This window comes from Bidens hawaiensis, unplaced genomic scaffold, assembly GCF_021521415.1.
Source record: "Bidens hawaiensis isolate Kalapana, Puna unplaced genomic scaffold, B.hawaiensis_p1.1 tig00010770_1, whole genome shotgun sequence".
Classification (NCBI taxonomy): Eukaryota; Viridiplantae; Streptophyta; class Magnoliopsida; order Asterales; family Asteraceae; genus Bidens; species Bidens hawaiensis.
The window spans coordinates 654,071-668,291 of record NW_027491826.1 but is presented as its reverse complement, the minus strand read 5'-3'; the positions used below and the strand labels follow the sequence as shown (position 1 = coordinate 668,291).

Genomic DNA, 14,221 nt, shown 5'->3' with positions numbered 1-14,221 from the left:
GAATCTAATCCTATATATATATATATATTAATCAATTAAAAATAATTTGATTATTCACTTTCCGATCAAATTCTTATTAACTAATATATTTATTTGTTACAATATCTAACATTCCACTTTTTTGCTACTTTTTTTTTAGAATTGTAAAATTTTATTGAATTAAATGTGTCATGATATTAAATTACTATATCATTTTGGTTGATTTGGATTATTTAATGGTGATCATTTTTTGTAATTGATTAGTTGACCCGATTGGTTTTATGTCGGGTGTGCCTGGCGGGTAATTTTAATAAACTCACGGGTACACCCAAAACCCACAGGTATGCCTAATACCCGATGAGTAATTACCCGATAAAAACCCGACGGGTTTGGGGCGGGTCTGGGACGGGTTTTATAATCAGGTTCGGGTCTGGGAATTACATATGATTCTTTATGATGTTACATACATATATGTAGGTTGGTTGTATTTATGATGTTACATACATATATGTAGGTTGGTTGTTTTTAAAAAATATTTTGTGATTTCTTTTTAGTGTAATTACCCGATAAAAACCCGATGAGAGAACTCCCTTTCATATGATGTTACATACATATATGTAGGTTGGTTGTATTTATGTCTTAATTACACATTTAAACCTACCTACAAACATATAAATGTACCGAGCCACATTCAAACCTATGTACCTACACACATACAAACATACATACACATATACAAACATACGTACCTACACACATACATATGCACGTACACATAAGAAATGGAGTGAAATTAGGGATTAATGGAGTTACACCTTCACTTCTCGCATTTCTCGCTGTAAAAAAACTTCTGAAATGATCTAATACCTATATATATAAATATATATATATATATAAAGGGTTCAAATAAAAAACAATTGTTTTGTGAGAAGTGTGAGAAGACTTTAAAAATAAAGTACACCACTCAAATAGGACACTATACCATGTAAATAGGAAACTATACAACTTTTGAAAACTACCAATCTCAACCACTAGATCCTAGATCCAAAGGTTTACATCTATTCTTATTCTTCTCACAAAACTATTGTTTTTTACGTTAACCCTACCCTATATATATATATATATATATATATATAGGGAGAGGATCATGAGAGAACTCCTTTTTATGAAGAGAACTAGAGAACTAATAATGAAATATTTTTAATTTAATTAAAAAAATTATTTTTAAATTTTTTTTTCTTTCATCCTTCTTATATGTTGTTATTCTTCACCACAAAAAAAAATATAAAAATGAAAAAAAATAAAAAAATTAACGAGTAATGCATATATGCAATACACTGACTTTTTTTATAATGCATATGTGCAATAGTGTGCATTTTGATATTTTAAATAGTGTTGAATAGCATATATATAGTTGTTTGTATTGTATATTTGCAATAGTGTTATATTATATACAAAAATTAAAAAAAAATCGATATAGGGCATATGTGCATTAGTGTTGTATTACATATATGCGATTATGTGTTTTGCATACAATTATTAGTGTTGTATTTGCATATATTCAATAGTGTGTATTGGATAATGCAATTGTGTTGTATTATATACAATAAAACACTATTGTATATATGCAATAGACATTAGCGCACATATGCACTACAGTACTACATCGGCAAGTTTTTTTGTTTTTTTTATAGGAACAATATCATCTTATTAGAAGGAGGAAAGAAAAAGAAATCACAAAATATTTTTTAAAAAATAGTTAAAAATAATTCTTTACTAGTTCTCTAGTTCTCTCTTTAAAAGGAGTTCTCTCTAGATCCCACCCCTATATATATATATTGAATTTTTGGGCTTTTGGTTACTACAAACATAATTTAATTTTAAAAAGGCCAAATAAGTAGAAGCTTTGTTTTTTATATAATCAAAGAAGCGTTGTTTTTTAATATCATTTACAGCGGTCTTTTCAATACTTTTTTACAATAAAGAAGCGTTGTTTTTAATACCATTTTTAACGGTTTTAAAGCGTTGTTTTTGTGTATCATTTTACACTAGTTTTGATGTGTTGTTTTTAGATACCATTTTACATCAGTTTCTAAACCGTTTTAAATACATTGTGCAACGCGACATTTAAAACGGTTTTGAAACCATTATATAAACCCCATTTAATCGTTTTAAAATGAACTTTTTTTGATACTCATGAAAGGACATCAACAATCCAAAAGACAATGAAGAATAAGCAAAACGAAATGAGTACAGTTCGTATGCATACATCGAGGTATGACCCATACCGTTTGCAACGACAGTATTTCAAAAAACTCTAGCATACGCCCATTCAACCAAGGTACATCCCATATCCACCTTGTTGAGTACGCGCATTAAAAAGCCATAAAATTGGGTGGATTGGGAATAGGGAGCATTAAAGGTATGAAATTACCAATGTTAGTGTAGTGGCTAATTCGAATGAACTTTGGGTAAGTTTATAAAGTCTATTCATTGTGTTTGGAGAAATTATGACCCGTATCCACTTAAAGAACCAATATCGGGTTGAAGGTGGGAGAGGAGTTAAAAGGCTTTAATGTTGATGTAACCTATTTGTTTAAATCCTCTATTGGAATCGGGAATGATACTATATTTTGGAGAGAACCATGGTTTTCGTTCTTGTGGTTTGTTCAAATATGTATTTTAGTCCTAAAGTTTAAAAGTTGTTATTTTCGTCTCTAAAGCTATATTTTTGTTGTAATTTTCGTCCATCTCGTTAATATATTTTGGACTGAATGAGCAGATTTTGCCAAACCACAAAGATGAAATTTGCAATAAAAATGAAATTTTATAGACGAAAATTGCAACGAAAATGAAATTCTTAGGACAGAAATAACAAGTTTTAAACTTTTAGACTAAAATAGCAAATTTGAACATACCACATGAACGAAAACACATTTCTCTCTTCTTTATTTTGGTTTGATAATCGATCGAGTGGCGATTTATTAAAGGTTCTTTACCACAACTTATTCACTCTTAGAAAAGCAAAAGTCTTGCACAATGGCTAGGAAGGAGGTTATGAAATGGTGATTTTACTAGATGTTGGTCGTGGATCCCTTCATCAATTGAAGAAATTCATGAATTGCACTTATGTTTATGGAGAGTTATAAAAGCATCCATGCAACAACATTGTAGACCGATAGTCATGGGGCGGTGACGACTTAGGCAATTTCTTGGTCAGGTTTGTTAAGTATCTAGTCGAGTTTTCAATTTTTCTCCACAATAGTATGTTAGTTAGAGCATTCCTAGCCAATCTCTCTTTCTCATCTTGTGCTTACATTAAAAGTCAATGCAATTTTCTTTATTTTTTAATTAAATAATACTTTTTTTTATACTTTTATCATTACATTTTCCCTTTCCTCCACTTATAACGACTTTCAACATATACTAAAAAATAAATATGGTTAAACAAATTTTCCCCAAATTTATATACAAAAGGTCACTACTCTCTCTCTCTCTCTCTCTTTCTCTCTCTCCTCTGCTTACAACCACTCACAACCTCATCCTATTTTCAAAACTTTGTCCTAATTTTTTAAGGAATATTGGATTTTAATAATCCCTATTAAATGGTATTGGCCGATAATAATCCCTATTCATTTTATCGCCACTGACGGTCCCATATTTTAAAAAGTTGGCCGCCAATTGTCCTCCGTTAAATATGACTTAACGGCGTTATAGTTTTTTCTGAATTTCAAACCAATGTTTTAGGGCTTTTGATCGTTAGGAGGATACGAGTCGATTGGTGTAAAACTCAGTTCGAAACAGTGCTTCAAAATGACGAAACAATGCTTCAATTCAGGTGTTTGAAATTACAATCAACCAAAATCAAGTCGTTTGAATCATTGTTTGGAACTAAGTTTTATATCATTCGACTCGTATCTTCCTTCCGATTAATAGCCCTAAAAAGTTAGTTTGTAATTCGGAAAAAAGTATAACGTCGTTAAGTCCTTTTTAACGGAGGACCATTGGGGGGCAACTTTTTTGAATTTGGGACCACCGGTAGCAATAAAATGAATAGGGATTATTATCGGCCAATACCATTCAATAGGGATTATTAAAATCCAATATTCCATTTTTTAAATGATGGTTTAAGCATGCTCATAATTGGGTTAAATGGGTTCCAAATGAACTGATTTTTTATTTATTTAAATTATATTTTTTTTTGCTTGGATGACGAGTTTGGGTAGAATTTCATCCAAGGTTTATTTTGCTAAAAGGAATGTGTTTGTCCAAACAACTATTTGTGACGTGTGTAGTCGCATTGGAAACCTCGGATCATATCATGTTCGTTAGCTAATGAGGTATATATGTTCGCGAGTAAAATAGTGCGAGCAAAACAGTGGTGTAAAGTTGATGCACTATTGAGGGGCTAGAATCAATAGTAGGCTAGGATTCATGGAGAGATCTCATGGTGATTGGGGGCAAAGTATCATCTCGGTGGTGTGTACAAATATTATTGGCGACATACGGCCAATTCGTTCATTTTGGTGAAGAATAGGGCGGATACTAATTATTTAGTTTGGAATGATTGGTTTTTGTTCAAATGTCGGGGTTTTTTTTTCTTTTTTTTTCTTGTGATTGTCTAGCTCCTTGCTAGTTTTTGTTGTTTTACCGATGCCAGCTTTCCATTCAAAAAAAAATCATCACAATCGAATTATGGGGGATATTAAATGCTCGAGTTTCTTATGTTTTAAACTCTAGACTAAATTTGCACCGTGACTCGGGTTAGTTGGTACATGAAAATAAATAAAGGACTTCTAAAAAGGGGCGTATATGGCTGAAAGTGGTGAAAGTAGGTCTACTCAATATTGTAAAAGTAGGTTTACAAGGCCAACTACTTGCTACAAGAAAGTAGGTTTACAAGGCCAACTACTTGCTACAAGGTATGTTGCCGAGGCGAGTTTCTTTAATTCCTCCTGGTTACTAAGAATCGATCAAAGGTGGTTAAACCAGGTCAGAATCACATCTAGTCGGTAAACTGGGCCAATTTTGACTTGATAAAATATAATATAATTCGTATTTCTATAATATTAAAGGACAAATATCATTTTTTTTAACTAATGATTAGCATTTTAGAGTAATTTATTATTTTAAAAATGTATTTATCTTATTTATGTTAATATTCACCTATTTTGTTATAAATATTAGTAAACTTATAATATTTGAATATATGCAATATCCAAAAATTAATTCTCGTTATATTTACCATGTCCGAGTACTCCGTGTACACCCAACTCCCCAGTCAACCGCAAAAGATCCGCCTAGCGACTTTTGCAACCTTGGGCCTACTCATATTTTGATTTACAACCAAATATCGTATCTTAAATATGACATCTTCGTGAAATAGAGAAAGTCGCCTTGTCTTCATTTGGTGTCTTCTCGCCAGCTGTCAAGAATTAGCTCGGAGTTGGTTTGATTGGAGAAGATAACCTCTTGCGAAAATAGAGATACAATATCGTTATTCACTGGAATGTGACTATGACAATAAAGAGTGTGGTTAGAAGATCATGGGTTCAAGTTCTCAGTATCACATACATTTGCCGTAAAAAAAAGGTAGATATTAATTTGTTTGGTTTATTTAATTTGGACTAGATGCATTTTGCAAAAAAAAATGAAAACTTAAAAGATATATGTATGTACTCTTGTACTTTTTGTTTTGCATACAACCATGCGAATTCACAATCTTGGTCTAGAAACAAGAGGAATCGAAAGCCAGGCTCGTGAACCATGTCAAGTCCGGTTGAGCATCATCATTTCTATGCCATGTCCACTCTGCATGACTGGCGTTCACCACCCGCAGCTGCCCATGCCCAAAACTCGCTTCTCTGAACACCGATATTTTCGGTTGTGGATGTTGATACCTAATAACAAAAAAGTTAACAAACCAAACCGTTTTGTGAATGTAAAAACTGTCTCCTTAGCGACAGAATAATGTGTTAATAATGGTAGTTATGTACTTACCTTGTAGATAGACCTTCACGGTTACCCCCATCTCCAATTGTGATATGCACCGGACCACATTTATCTGCATTTTGTTTATACACGCGTGTCTACCGGAAAACCAAAAAAATCGAAATTGTTAGATTTCTTCATGCTAGTTTTTTTATTTTTCTATACCCGTGAGAACCGTTACCAAAAAAATTCATATGTAAATTGTAAACAACTAGATTATGTAAATCACATATAAGCTAGATTGGAAATAAAATTTGAACATGAAACTCTGCTAGAGAGAAATCAGATGTTTACCACTGCACCGCCCCTTTTTACGTACCATACCTTGAAATTAATACTTTGTTGATTTTGAAAAACTTTTTAATATTGCTTAAACTTTTATGATGATAAAGCAAACTTACAAAGCGTTCATATGCATGAACATGACCAGCAAAAACTATGTCAACACGAGCATTATAAAGCAGATCTTCCATTGAATCCCTCATATCAGTGCTTTCTTTCTCTCCTTGATGCGCCTTATTCGAATTGTACCATGGAGCATGAACAAGAACAAACAACCAAGGAGTCCGTGACCTATCCACCTTCTTTAGGTCAGACTCGAGCCATTTGTATTGATCCGAGCCTGGTCCAAAGTCTGTGTAGGACCCTAACATGATCACATGAACACCAGCGACTTCAAACGAATAGAACAAGTTAGAACTGGAACCACTCTCTTCATAAGGCATGTGCCATCTTGCATTGCATGCAGTAAACCTCTCTCTGTGGATTAATGGAATTCTTTCGATCTCGTGATTGCCTTGAGAAACCATCCACGGTCGTTGGCTCGCCAATGGCTCGACCAGGCGACCAAATGAGTCCCAATATGGTTGGTAAAAATCCGCATATGATAAGTCTCCAGGGAGTAGTAAAACATCATAACCAGTTTTCCCAATGTGTTCAAGGGTTGATTTAGTCCAGTCAGTTTGTCCTAGATCTCCTGATATTTAAAAACATTTAAATATGTCACATACATTTTTTAACATGTTCATTTAAAATATGTTGTTTAGAAACTAGACTTATATATGTCTTAAAAGTTCTCATAGGGTCGGACCCTTGAAACCCGGTTACCCGACTCGTAAAACCCTTAATTAGACCTGAATATATAATATGGGTCGTGTAAAGAATATTTAAATTTCACCTTAAAGGGTAAAAGGGTTTCAAGGGTCCGACCATTTCAAACCTTTGACCCGCTTACTAGTTTCTGGATTGATATACATCAGATTCGCGATTAATATGAAATTTAGGAGATTTTTGTATTTCATATATGATTTATCAGAAATTTCCCATTACTAAGAAAAATAAAAATAGGTCATACCATTGATTGGAAACATATATACGCAAATCATTGAATGGTTGATAAGTTTGTGAATGTAAATATTATTTGCATCAGTTCAAATGGTTGATAAGTTTTCAAAGTTATAATTTACTATGTTATTAAATGAAATTATAATTGTTCTATGCTTCATATATTAAAGTCATATATGAGATATGCAAACAAAAAGATGTGATAATTACTGCCTTAAAGGGTAAAGATTGGACCCTTGAAACCCTTATTTATACCCGACCAGGGTCGGGTCTTACCCTTTGAACAGCTCTACCATTTTTAGACAGTTTGCTACCTATTGATACAAAAAAATTACAAATAATTAACGTACCAGAAACCGCAAAATCAATTGGAAACTGAGCGGGAGGAGTTCGGAAGCTAAGCTCGGGGCTTGAATCAAGGCCACATTTATAGTAATAAGTAGTATCCGGCTCCAACCGACTGATGACCACATCATGTATATGACCAGACTTGTACACAATGTATCTATAAGAAGAACTAGTCCCGGTAGCCGAAGCTTCATAGTTTCCTTGAGATTTACCGTACCTAACTATCGATGGAGTCATGTCTTCGGTAATCCACGATATTCGCATTTTCGCATCACCCGCTAATGATATGTGCACCTATACAATTCCAAGAATATAACTTGTAAATTGTAACCTATATCAATTATATAATATGTCACATATTATATATACATATGTACCTGTTGTGGAGTTTGTTCATTATGATCATCCGCTAGTGATACATAAAGAGACTTGCCGGCCGGTGGCCGGACATATTCTCCGGCAGCCACAAGTCCGACGGTGATAATGAATAATGTCAACACATGATATGTTGTTTTTCCGACGACCACCATCATGGTTAAGTTTGGAGTTTGGAGAGGGAGTTTGTGTTATGGATAGAAGAATTATAGAAACTAAAAAGAGAAACGGTTTGTATTAAATATAGATATAAATGCAAATAAAGTAACCGGTTTTATATGAATCTAGGATTCAATTACTCCTATGAAAGTCAAACGTTGTTTCATTATGTTTGGAAGGTAGAAAAGCACAATAAGTTATATATGATGAGTTGTTTGATTAACAAAGGTACGTGATTTGTTTGTACAAGGTAATGAAAAACTACCATCGGTTTTCTAGTCAAATGGCATTGATGATTGTTAAAATTTGAGATCTTAAGCTTTAAGTTTGAAAACCTAACCTCAAGAGTGATTCTCTATAGCATCAAAATCAATATGAAAGATTAACAACCCGTGTCATGAAAATTTATATGATATTAGGGGTGGTTTCAAAAGCTATTAGGGTATGTTTGGTTGAAAGGAATGGAATGAAGGGGGAATGGAATGAGAGAAGGAATGGAATGGACAAAAGAATGAAATGGATCATTACCATTCCTTTGTCTTGTTTGGTTAATATATGGAAATGAAATAAATAATTACGTTATGTTGTTTGGTATCCGAAAAAAATTTTATGAATGAAATAGAAATAATTAAAATATTTCTATATCAAAATATATAAATTTTTTACAAAAAAAAAAACCTGAAATGATGACGGTGGTGGTAGCTCTGGAGATGAAAATGGCGGTGGCGGTGGCGACGGTGGTGGTGGCGGTCAGGCGGGGGGGGGGGGGGGTCAAGCGATGGTAGCATTAGTAGTGATGGCGGTGGTAGGGTGGTGATGACGGTGGTGGTGGCCAGGCAGTGATGGTGGTGGTGGCGGTTATGGTCGGGTGGCGACAGTGACAATGTTTGTTGTGGTTATGGCGACGATGGTGGCGGTGGTAGCTTGGGTGGTAAGGTGGTGGTGGTGTAGGTGGTGATGGCGACGGTGGCGGTCAGTGATAGTGGTGGTGGCGGTTATGGTCGGGTGGCGGTTATGGTCGGGTGACAATGTTTGTTGTGGTTATGGCAACGATGATGGCGGTGGTAGCTTGGGTGGTAAGGTGGTGGTGGTGTAGGTGGTGATGGCGACGGTGGCGGTCAGGTGGTGGTGGCGGTGACGGTGGTGGCGGCGGAGGTGGTGGTGGTGGTGACAGTGGCGGTGGTGGTCAGATGATGGCCGTGGCTATGGTAGTAGTGGTGGTGGTGGCTATGGTAGTGGTGGTGGTGGTGGTGGCGATGGTTGTTGTTAGATGATGGTGTTGTTGAGAAAATATGTTGAAGGAGGAATGGAATGAAAAAAAAGAAGGGGGTAGGAAGGAATGGTTTTGATGGGATGAGATTCCATGTGTAATAGATGATTCCATTCCATTGTGCAACCAAACACCTCTTATTTCATTCCCACGTAATGAATCATTCCATTCCGCTTGTCATTACTGCATAACAAACGCTACCTTAAGAAAACAGGAAATCTTAGAGTAATGCAAAATAATTAGAAAACAAAAAGAATTATTAAAGCAACGATGGGGTGGAAATTCTATCGTAAAAGTAACGATCAAATTGTCTCTGTAGAGAATTATCAAAAAAATAGTTATAGTCTAAACCTTTGTAATTTATTATCAGAAAAATAGTTATACTCAACTTTTTAATTTACCATTCAAACGATATTCAGGGTTGTTTGGTAGCCTTTTAATGGTTATTAAGATGTCTTTTAATGGTTATGAGTACGAGTTAGTAACCTTAAGTATGAATGGTTCAGAGGCTACTTTTTAATGATTACCTATTAACCATTCAGATTTAATGCTAAACCTTAATTATTAAGAATTTTATGAATCATTAAGAGGTACACATAAGTTCTCCTAAACTATTAAAATTTAAGCAAATGTTAATGAAAGAAATTAAGAAACCGTTGCACGTCAATAGACGGTGGATGAATCACGTAATGCAAGGGGAGGCACGTGGGGATGGGTTGTCACGGCTATGTAAAGTATTCGGTTGAGGGGAAGGTCTTTTCTGGGGTCAACCGTGTGGAATTTATAACTTCTGTTTTTTTGGTATTTTGGCTTTATATGTTTCACGGGTACTTATGCTTTTTTGGACACCAAAGTCGATGATTATCTGAATTTATATTTCTTTGAGCACAAGTTATGTTTGCTAAAACTATGCCGATAATGTCTACAATATTAGAAGATAACTATTAGATTAGTATAGATATTTATATTAGATGATAAACATAAATTGTACTGTATTTTCGAAGGCAAAACTAGAGTCAAATCATTAAAAAAAATCCTAGTCTTTGTCACATAATTGTCACACCACATCTTATCATAAAAATAATTGAAGTTAATGATCTATTAGAATTGTTATTAGTAACAAAATTGAAAGTCAAGATTGCCAGTTACATGTTTTCCTTTTATTTTGCATCCAATTCCTTCCTTCCAAAAAATCTATTCCAATGAACAAATAAATTAAAGCTTTAGTAAAACCTTAAAAGTTTTAAGTGTTTCGGTATCATTTAACTACCAATCACATAAATAATTGTATATTTCAATGTGTTTTACAAATAAAATACAATGAACAACAATTATATTAACAGAACATTATAAACTACGAGGTCATGTATATTCTGTAAAACTTGGAGCAACACCAACTTGAAGAACCCGAATGGTTAATACGAAAAGTATAAGGGTGGTACGGAAGATCTCAATGAGCGGTTTGGTGTAGATCCAAAGTTCAGGGACCAAGTTGAATAACTTGGTGTCATAATTATCTTTTATTTATTATTAAATAAATTAGAAGCCTAGTATGTTTATGTTTCCTAGTTTGAGTAGGATTAGAATTGTGGGTGTTATATAAACTCATCATTAGTTTTCTTTTGTTAGTAGTAGAGGAGAGTAGAAAAGTATTTTGTTCTTGTTTCTTATTAATGAAAAGAGTCGCATAAACGTTTTATGCAATATCGTGTTTGGTGTTCTTGATTCACTTGTCTAAGGTTTAACAAGTGGTATCAGAGCCTAACGATCCAGGCTCGTGTATCCGATCGACGGCAAGTCTTGATTGCGGTGGTAGTTCCAATCAATGGTATAAGAGGCCAAGAAACCTATCGTTGTTAAGGTTCCGATCGAAGGTGTTAGAAGAAACTGATCGTACGCAATATATGGTTCAAGATCGTTACGAGGAGAAAACCGGAGGCTATTTGAAAATTGATCGAGAGTCATCCGTAGTACGTGTCTAGAAACAAGGAAAGATCTGTAGTTGCCAATTAAAGAACAGGCGTGCAAAAGATTAGTTCGGCTGATTGGGGTTTTGATGATAGCTTGGAGTTTGTACCCAGAAATCGTGGTCATCTCTTTTACATTATGAAATATTATATATTGTGGTATTTTGTTTGTGTGTTGGAGGTTAATCCAAAGCATCACTGTCTACAAAAGTGAAACCCCAAAGTTCTAACAGAAAAGACAAAAGTCACATTGTGATTTGTTTGTGATTTCTTGGCGTCACACTCAACAGAAATTATAATTTCTTTTGTGAGCTATAAAAATTGTTAGTGTCGTTCAAGGGAAGAAAAAGATTTCTCTATTTTTGGTTGATTTGCGTCAAGGAGAAGGGAACGAACAAACAACCAGAAGTCGGAAAAAAAAATAGTTCTACAGTTTTGTTTATTTAGGCGAAACCATGGCAGAATTTCAGGTCGTAGGAGGAATCAAGAAATTGAACCAGAGTAACTACAAACAATGGTCGACATGCATCAAATCGTATCTTCAAGGTCAAGATCTTTGGCAAGTAGCAAATGGTACCGAGACGAGACAACCTACAAATGATATTAACGGTAGTATCGGGAAGTGGCAGGTGAAAGCGGGTCGGGCGATGTTTATCATCAAGACAACGGTGGTTGATGATGTTCTTGATCACATTCAAGATCTCGAATACCTAAAGCAAGCGAGGGATACGCTAGAGACCTTATTCATAAAGAAGAACGATGCTCGATTGCAACTACTCGAAGGTGAGTTGATGACAGTTTCCCAAGGAGATCTTCCAATTGCACAATATTTTCGTAAAGTGAAGAATTTGTGTCGCGAGATCGGAGAACTCGATCCACGGTCTCGGGTTAACGATGCTCGTATGAAGCGGATACTCATTCATGGTTTAAGGCCGGAGTATCGTAGCTTTGTTACCGCTATTCAAGGGTGGGCGACCCAACCGAGTATTACCGAGTTCGAGAACATTCTTACTGGATAAGAAGCCTTAGCAAAACATTTAGCCGATATGTCAATTAAAACCGAGAGCGGAGCCTTTTCTGTCGGAAGAAAGGAGAAGCATCGGTTTAGTAAAAATCATAATCGTTATGGCAAGAAAGGTAAGAGTAAATATCGGGAGAACAAGAAACGTGACCGACCCAAGAAGAGAGAATGGAACAGGAAGGGTCGGGTTGAAAACTGTGAAGAAGATTCATCGGATGAAGAGAACGGAGACAAAGAATCAAGGTACCAACCAAAGCAGTTTCCTTTTAGCTGCCATAACTGTGGACAAAAGGGGCATATGGCAAGGTACTGTCGAGAGCCTAGGGAGGAAGGTAATGTAGCTGTTGTTAGAGAAGAAGAACCGTGGGATGTGGAGGCTAATATGGCCGAGGTTCAAGGAAAATACACAGCTGTCACCGAATTCAAACCGAACATGGTAGATGAATGGTTTGAAGAAGGCTCCTGTTGGTGGACAAGTCAAGAAGTTGTGCCAGAGTCGAATCCGTTAAAGGTAACCGTGGAATCATCTATTGTTATTTTGAATCTAGATGATGAGGAAATCTTGGTTGAAGAAGAAAGTATGGTTGATCAAGACGTAACCGTGACAAGTACCGAGCAAGACGAGAGAGAAACCGTGTTGGAAGAAGTGCACGATGAGGTAGCTCCGTCTCATGTTACAAGTGGTCATGGTGGAATAGAAAACTTTGAAGATCAACAAACCAACAAAGTTGACGTTGGAGTTTGTGTGAGGTTCATGCAAAGTTCGGGTGATCCGAATGAACGAACAAATGAAGAAGTTGAGTTCGAGAGGGAGCATGCATCAAGTGAAGATGGAAGAATTGCTTTGAGTACCATGATAGTTGGTCATGGAGTTGAGAAAGCAAAAGTTGTTTCCTATCTGAAATTGGGTGATGCAGTTCTAAACAATGATAATCTCGAAGTGAGCTCAATTGATAACGGGAAAAAGAAACCTGAAGGTAGTGTGATGAAGTCGAATCCAAGAATAAAGCTCAAAGAGGTTAGAGCGTTAAAAGGTGTGAAGGATCTTGGAGGAACAATGGAAGTTGGTATTGAGAGGGAGTGTAAAACTTGGAGCAACACCAACTTGAAGGACCCGAATGGTTAACGAAAAGTATAAGGGTGGTACGAAAGATCTCAAGGGGCGGTTTGGTGGAGATCCAAAGTTCAGGGACCAAGTTGAATAACTTGGTGTCATAATTATCTTTTATTTATTATTAAATAAATTAGAAGCCTAGTATGTTTATGTTTTCTAGTTTGAGTAGGATTAGAATTGTGGATGTTATATAAACCCATCATTAGTTTTCTTTTGTTAGTAGTAGATGAGAGTAGAAAGAGTAGAAAAGTATTTTGTTCTTGTTTCTTATTAATGAAAAGAGTCGCATAAACGTTTTATGCAATATCGTGTTTGGTGTTCTTGATTCACTTGTCTAAGGTTTAACATATTCGTGCTTAAAATTGATTCTATTCATAGTCATATGTAGGATAAGTATATACTAATATATATAGAAATGAAGAAACTATTCAGAACAATAATCCATCTTCTATTAATGGAAAAGAAAAAAAAATGGTTCTAAATACAATATTGATTATAAATTCAGCATACCGTATTAATTGGTCAATCTTCATTAATTGAATTAGTAATATCATAAATTATATTCTAAACATACTTAATATAAAATAATATTAATATAATAATTACGTATCATAAATATATTTTCTTTAAAATTGAAATTTATATATAAAAGT

At 34.9% G+C, this 14,221-nt stretch overlaps 2 protein-coding genes across 2 annotated transcripts; one reads left to right on the top strand and one right to left on the bottom strand.

Moving 5' to 3' along the window:
• Positions 1–5,517: 5,517 nt before the first annotated feature.
• On the bottom strand, positions 5,518–8,448 carry LOC143536250 (putative purple acid phosphatase 20). The gene is made up of 5 exons (XM_077030285.1): positions 8,040–8,448; positions 7,665–7,956; positions 6,372–6,946; positions 5,980–6,068; positions 5,518–5,879 (listed from the first exon to the last, which is right to left on the bottom strand). The coding sequence occupies exons 1-5, from the start codon at positions 8,193–8,195 to the stop codon at positions 5,708–5,710; spliced, it is 1,284 nt and encodes a 427-aa protein (XP_076886400.1). The 5' UTR covers positions 8,196–8,448; the 3' UTR covers positions 5,518–5,707.
• A 3,440-nt stretch (positions 8,449–11,888) lies between these two features.
• Positions 11,889–12,452, top strand: LOC143536263 (uncharacterized). Its single transcript, XM_077030294.1, has one exon. It carries the CDS (start codon positions 11,889–11,891, stop codon positions 12,450–12,452), a length of 564 nt encoding a protein of 187 aa, XP_076886409.1.
• The last annotated feature ends 1,769 nt before the right edge of the window (positions 12,453–14,221 follow it).

Excerpts from the sequence above, each read along its gene's own strand:
- LOC143536250 (XM_077030285.1), bottom strand. The coding sequence starts at position 8,195 with ATGATGGTGGTCGTCGGAAAAACAACATATCATGTGTTGACATTATTC. Across the intron at positions 7,957-8,039 it reads ATGAACAAACTCCACAACAG|GTGCACATATCATTAGCGGG; the intron begins GTACATATGTAT and ends GGAATTGTATAG. Across the intron at positions 6,069-6,371 it reads TTCATGCATATGAACGCTTT|ACACGCGTGTATAAACAAAA; the intron begins GTAAGTTTGCTT and ends GTTTTCCGGTAG.
- LOC143536263 (XM_077030294.1), top strand. The coding sequence starts at position 11,889 with ATGGCAGAATTTCAGGTCGTAGGAGGAATCAAGAAATTGAACCAGAGT.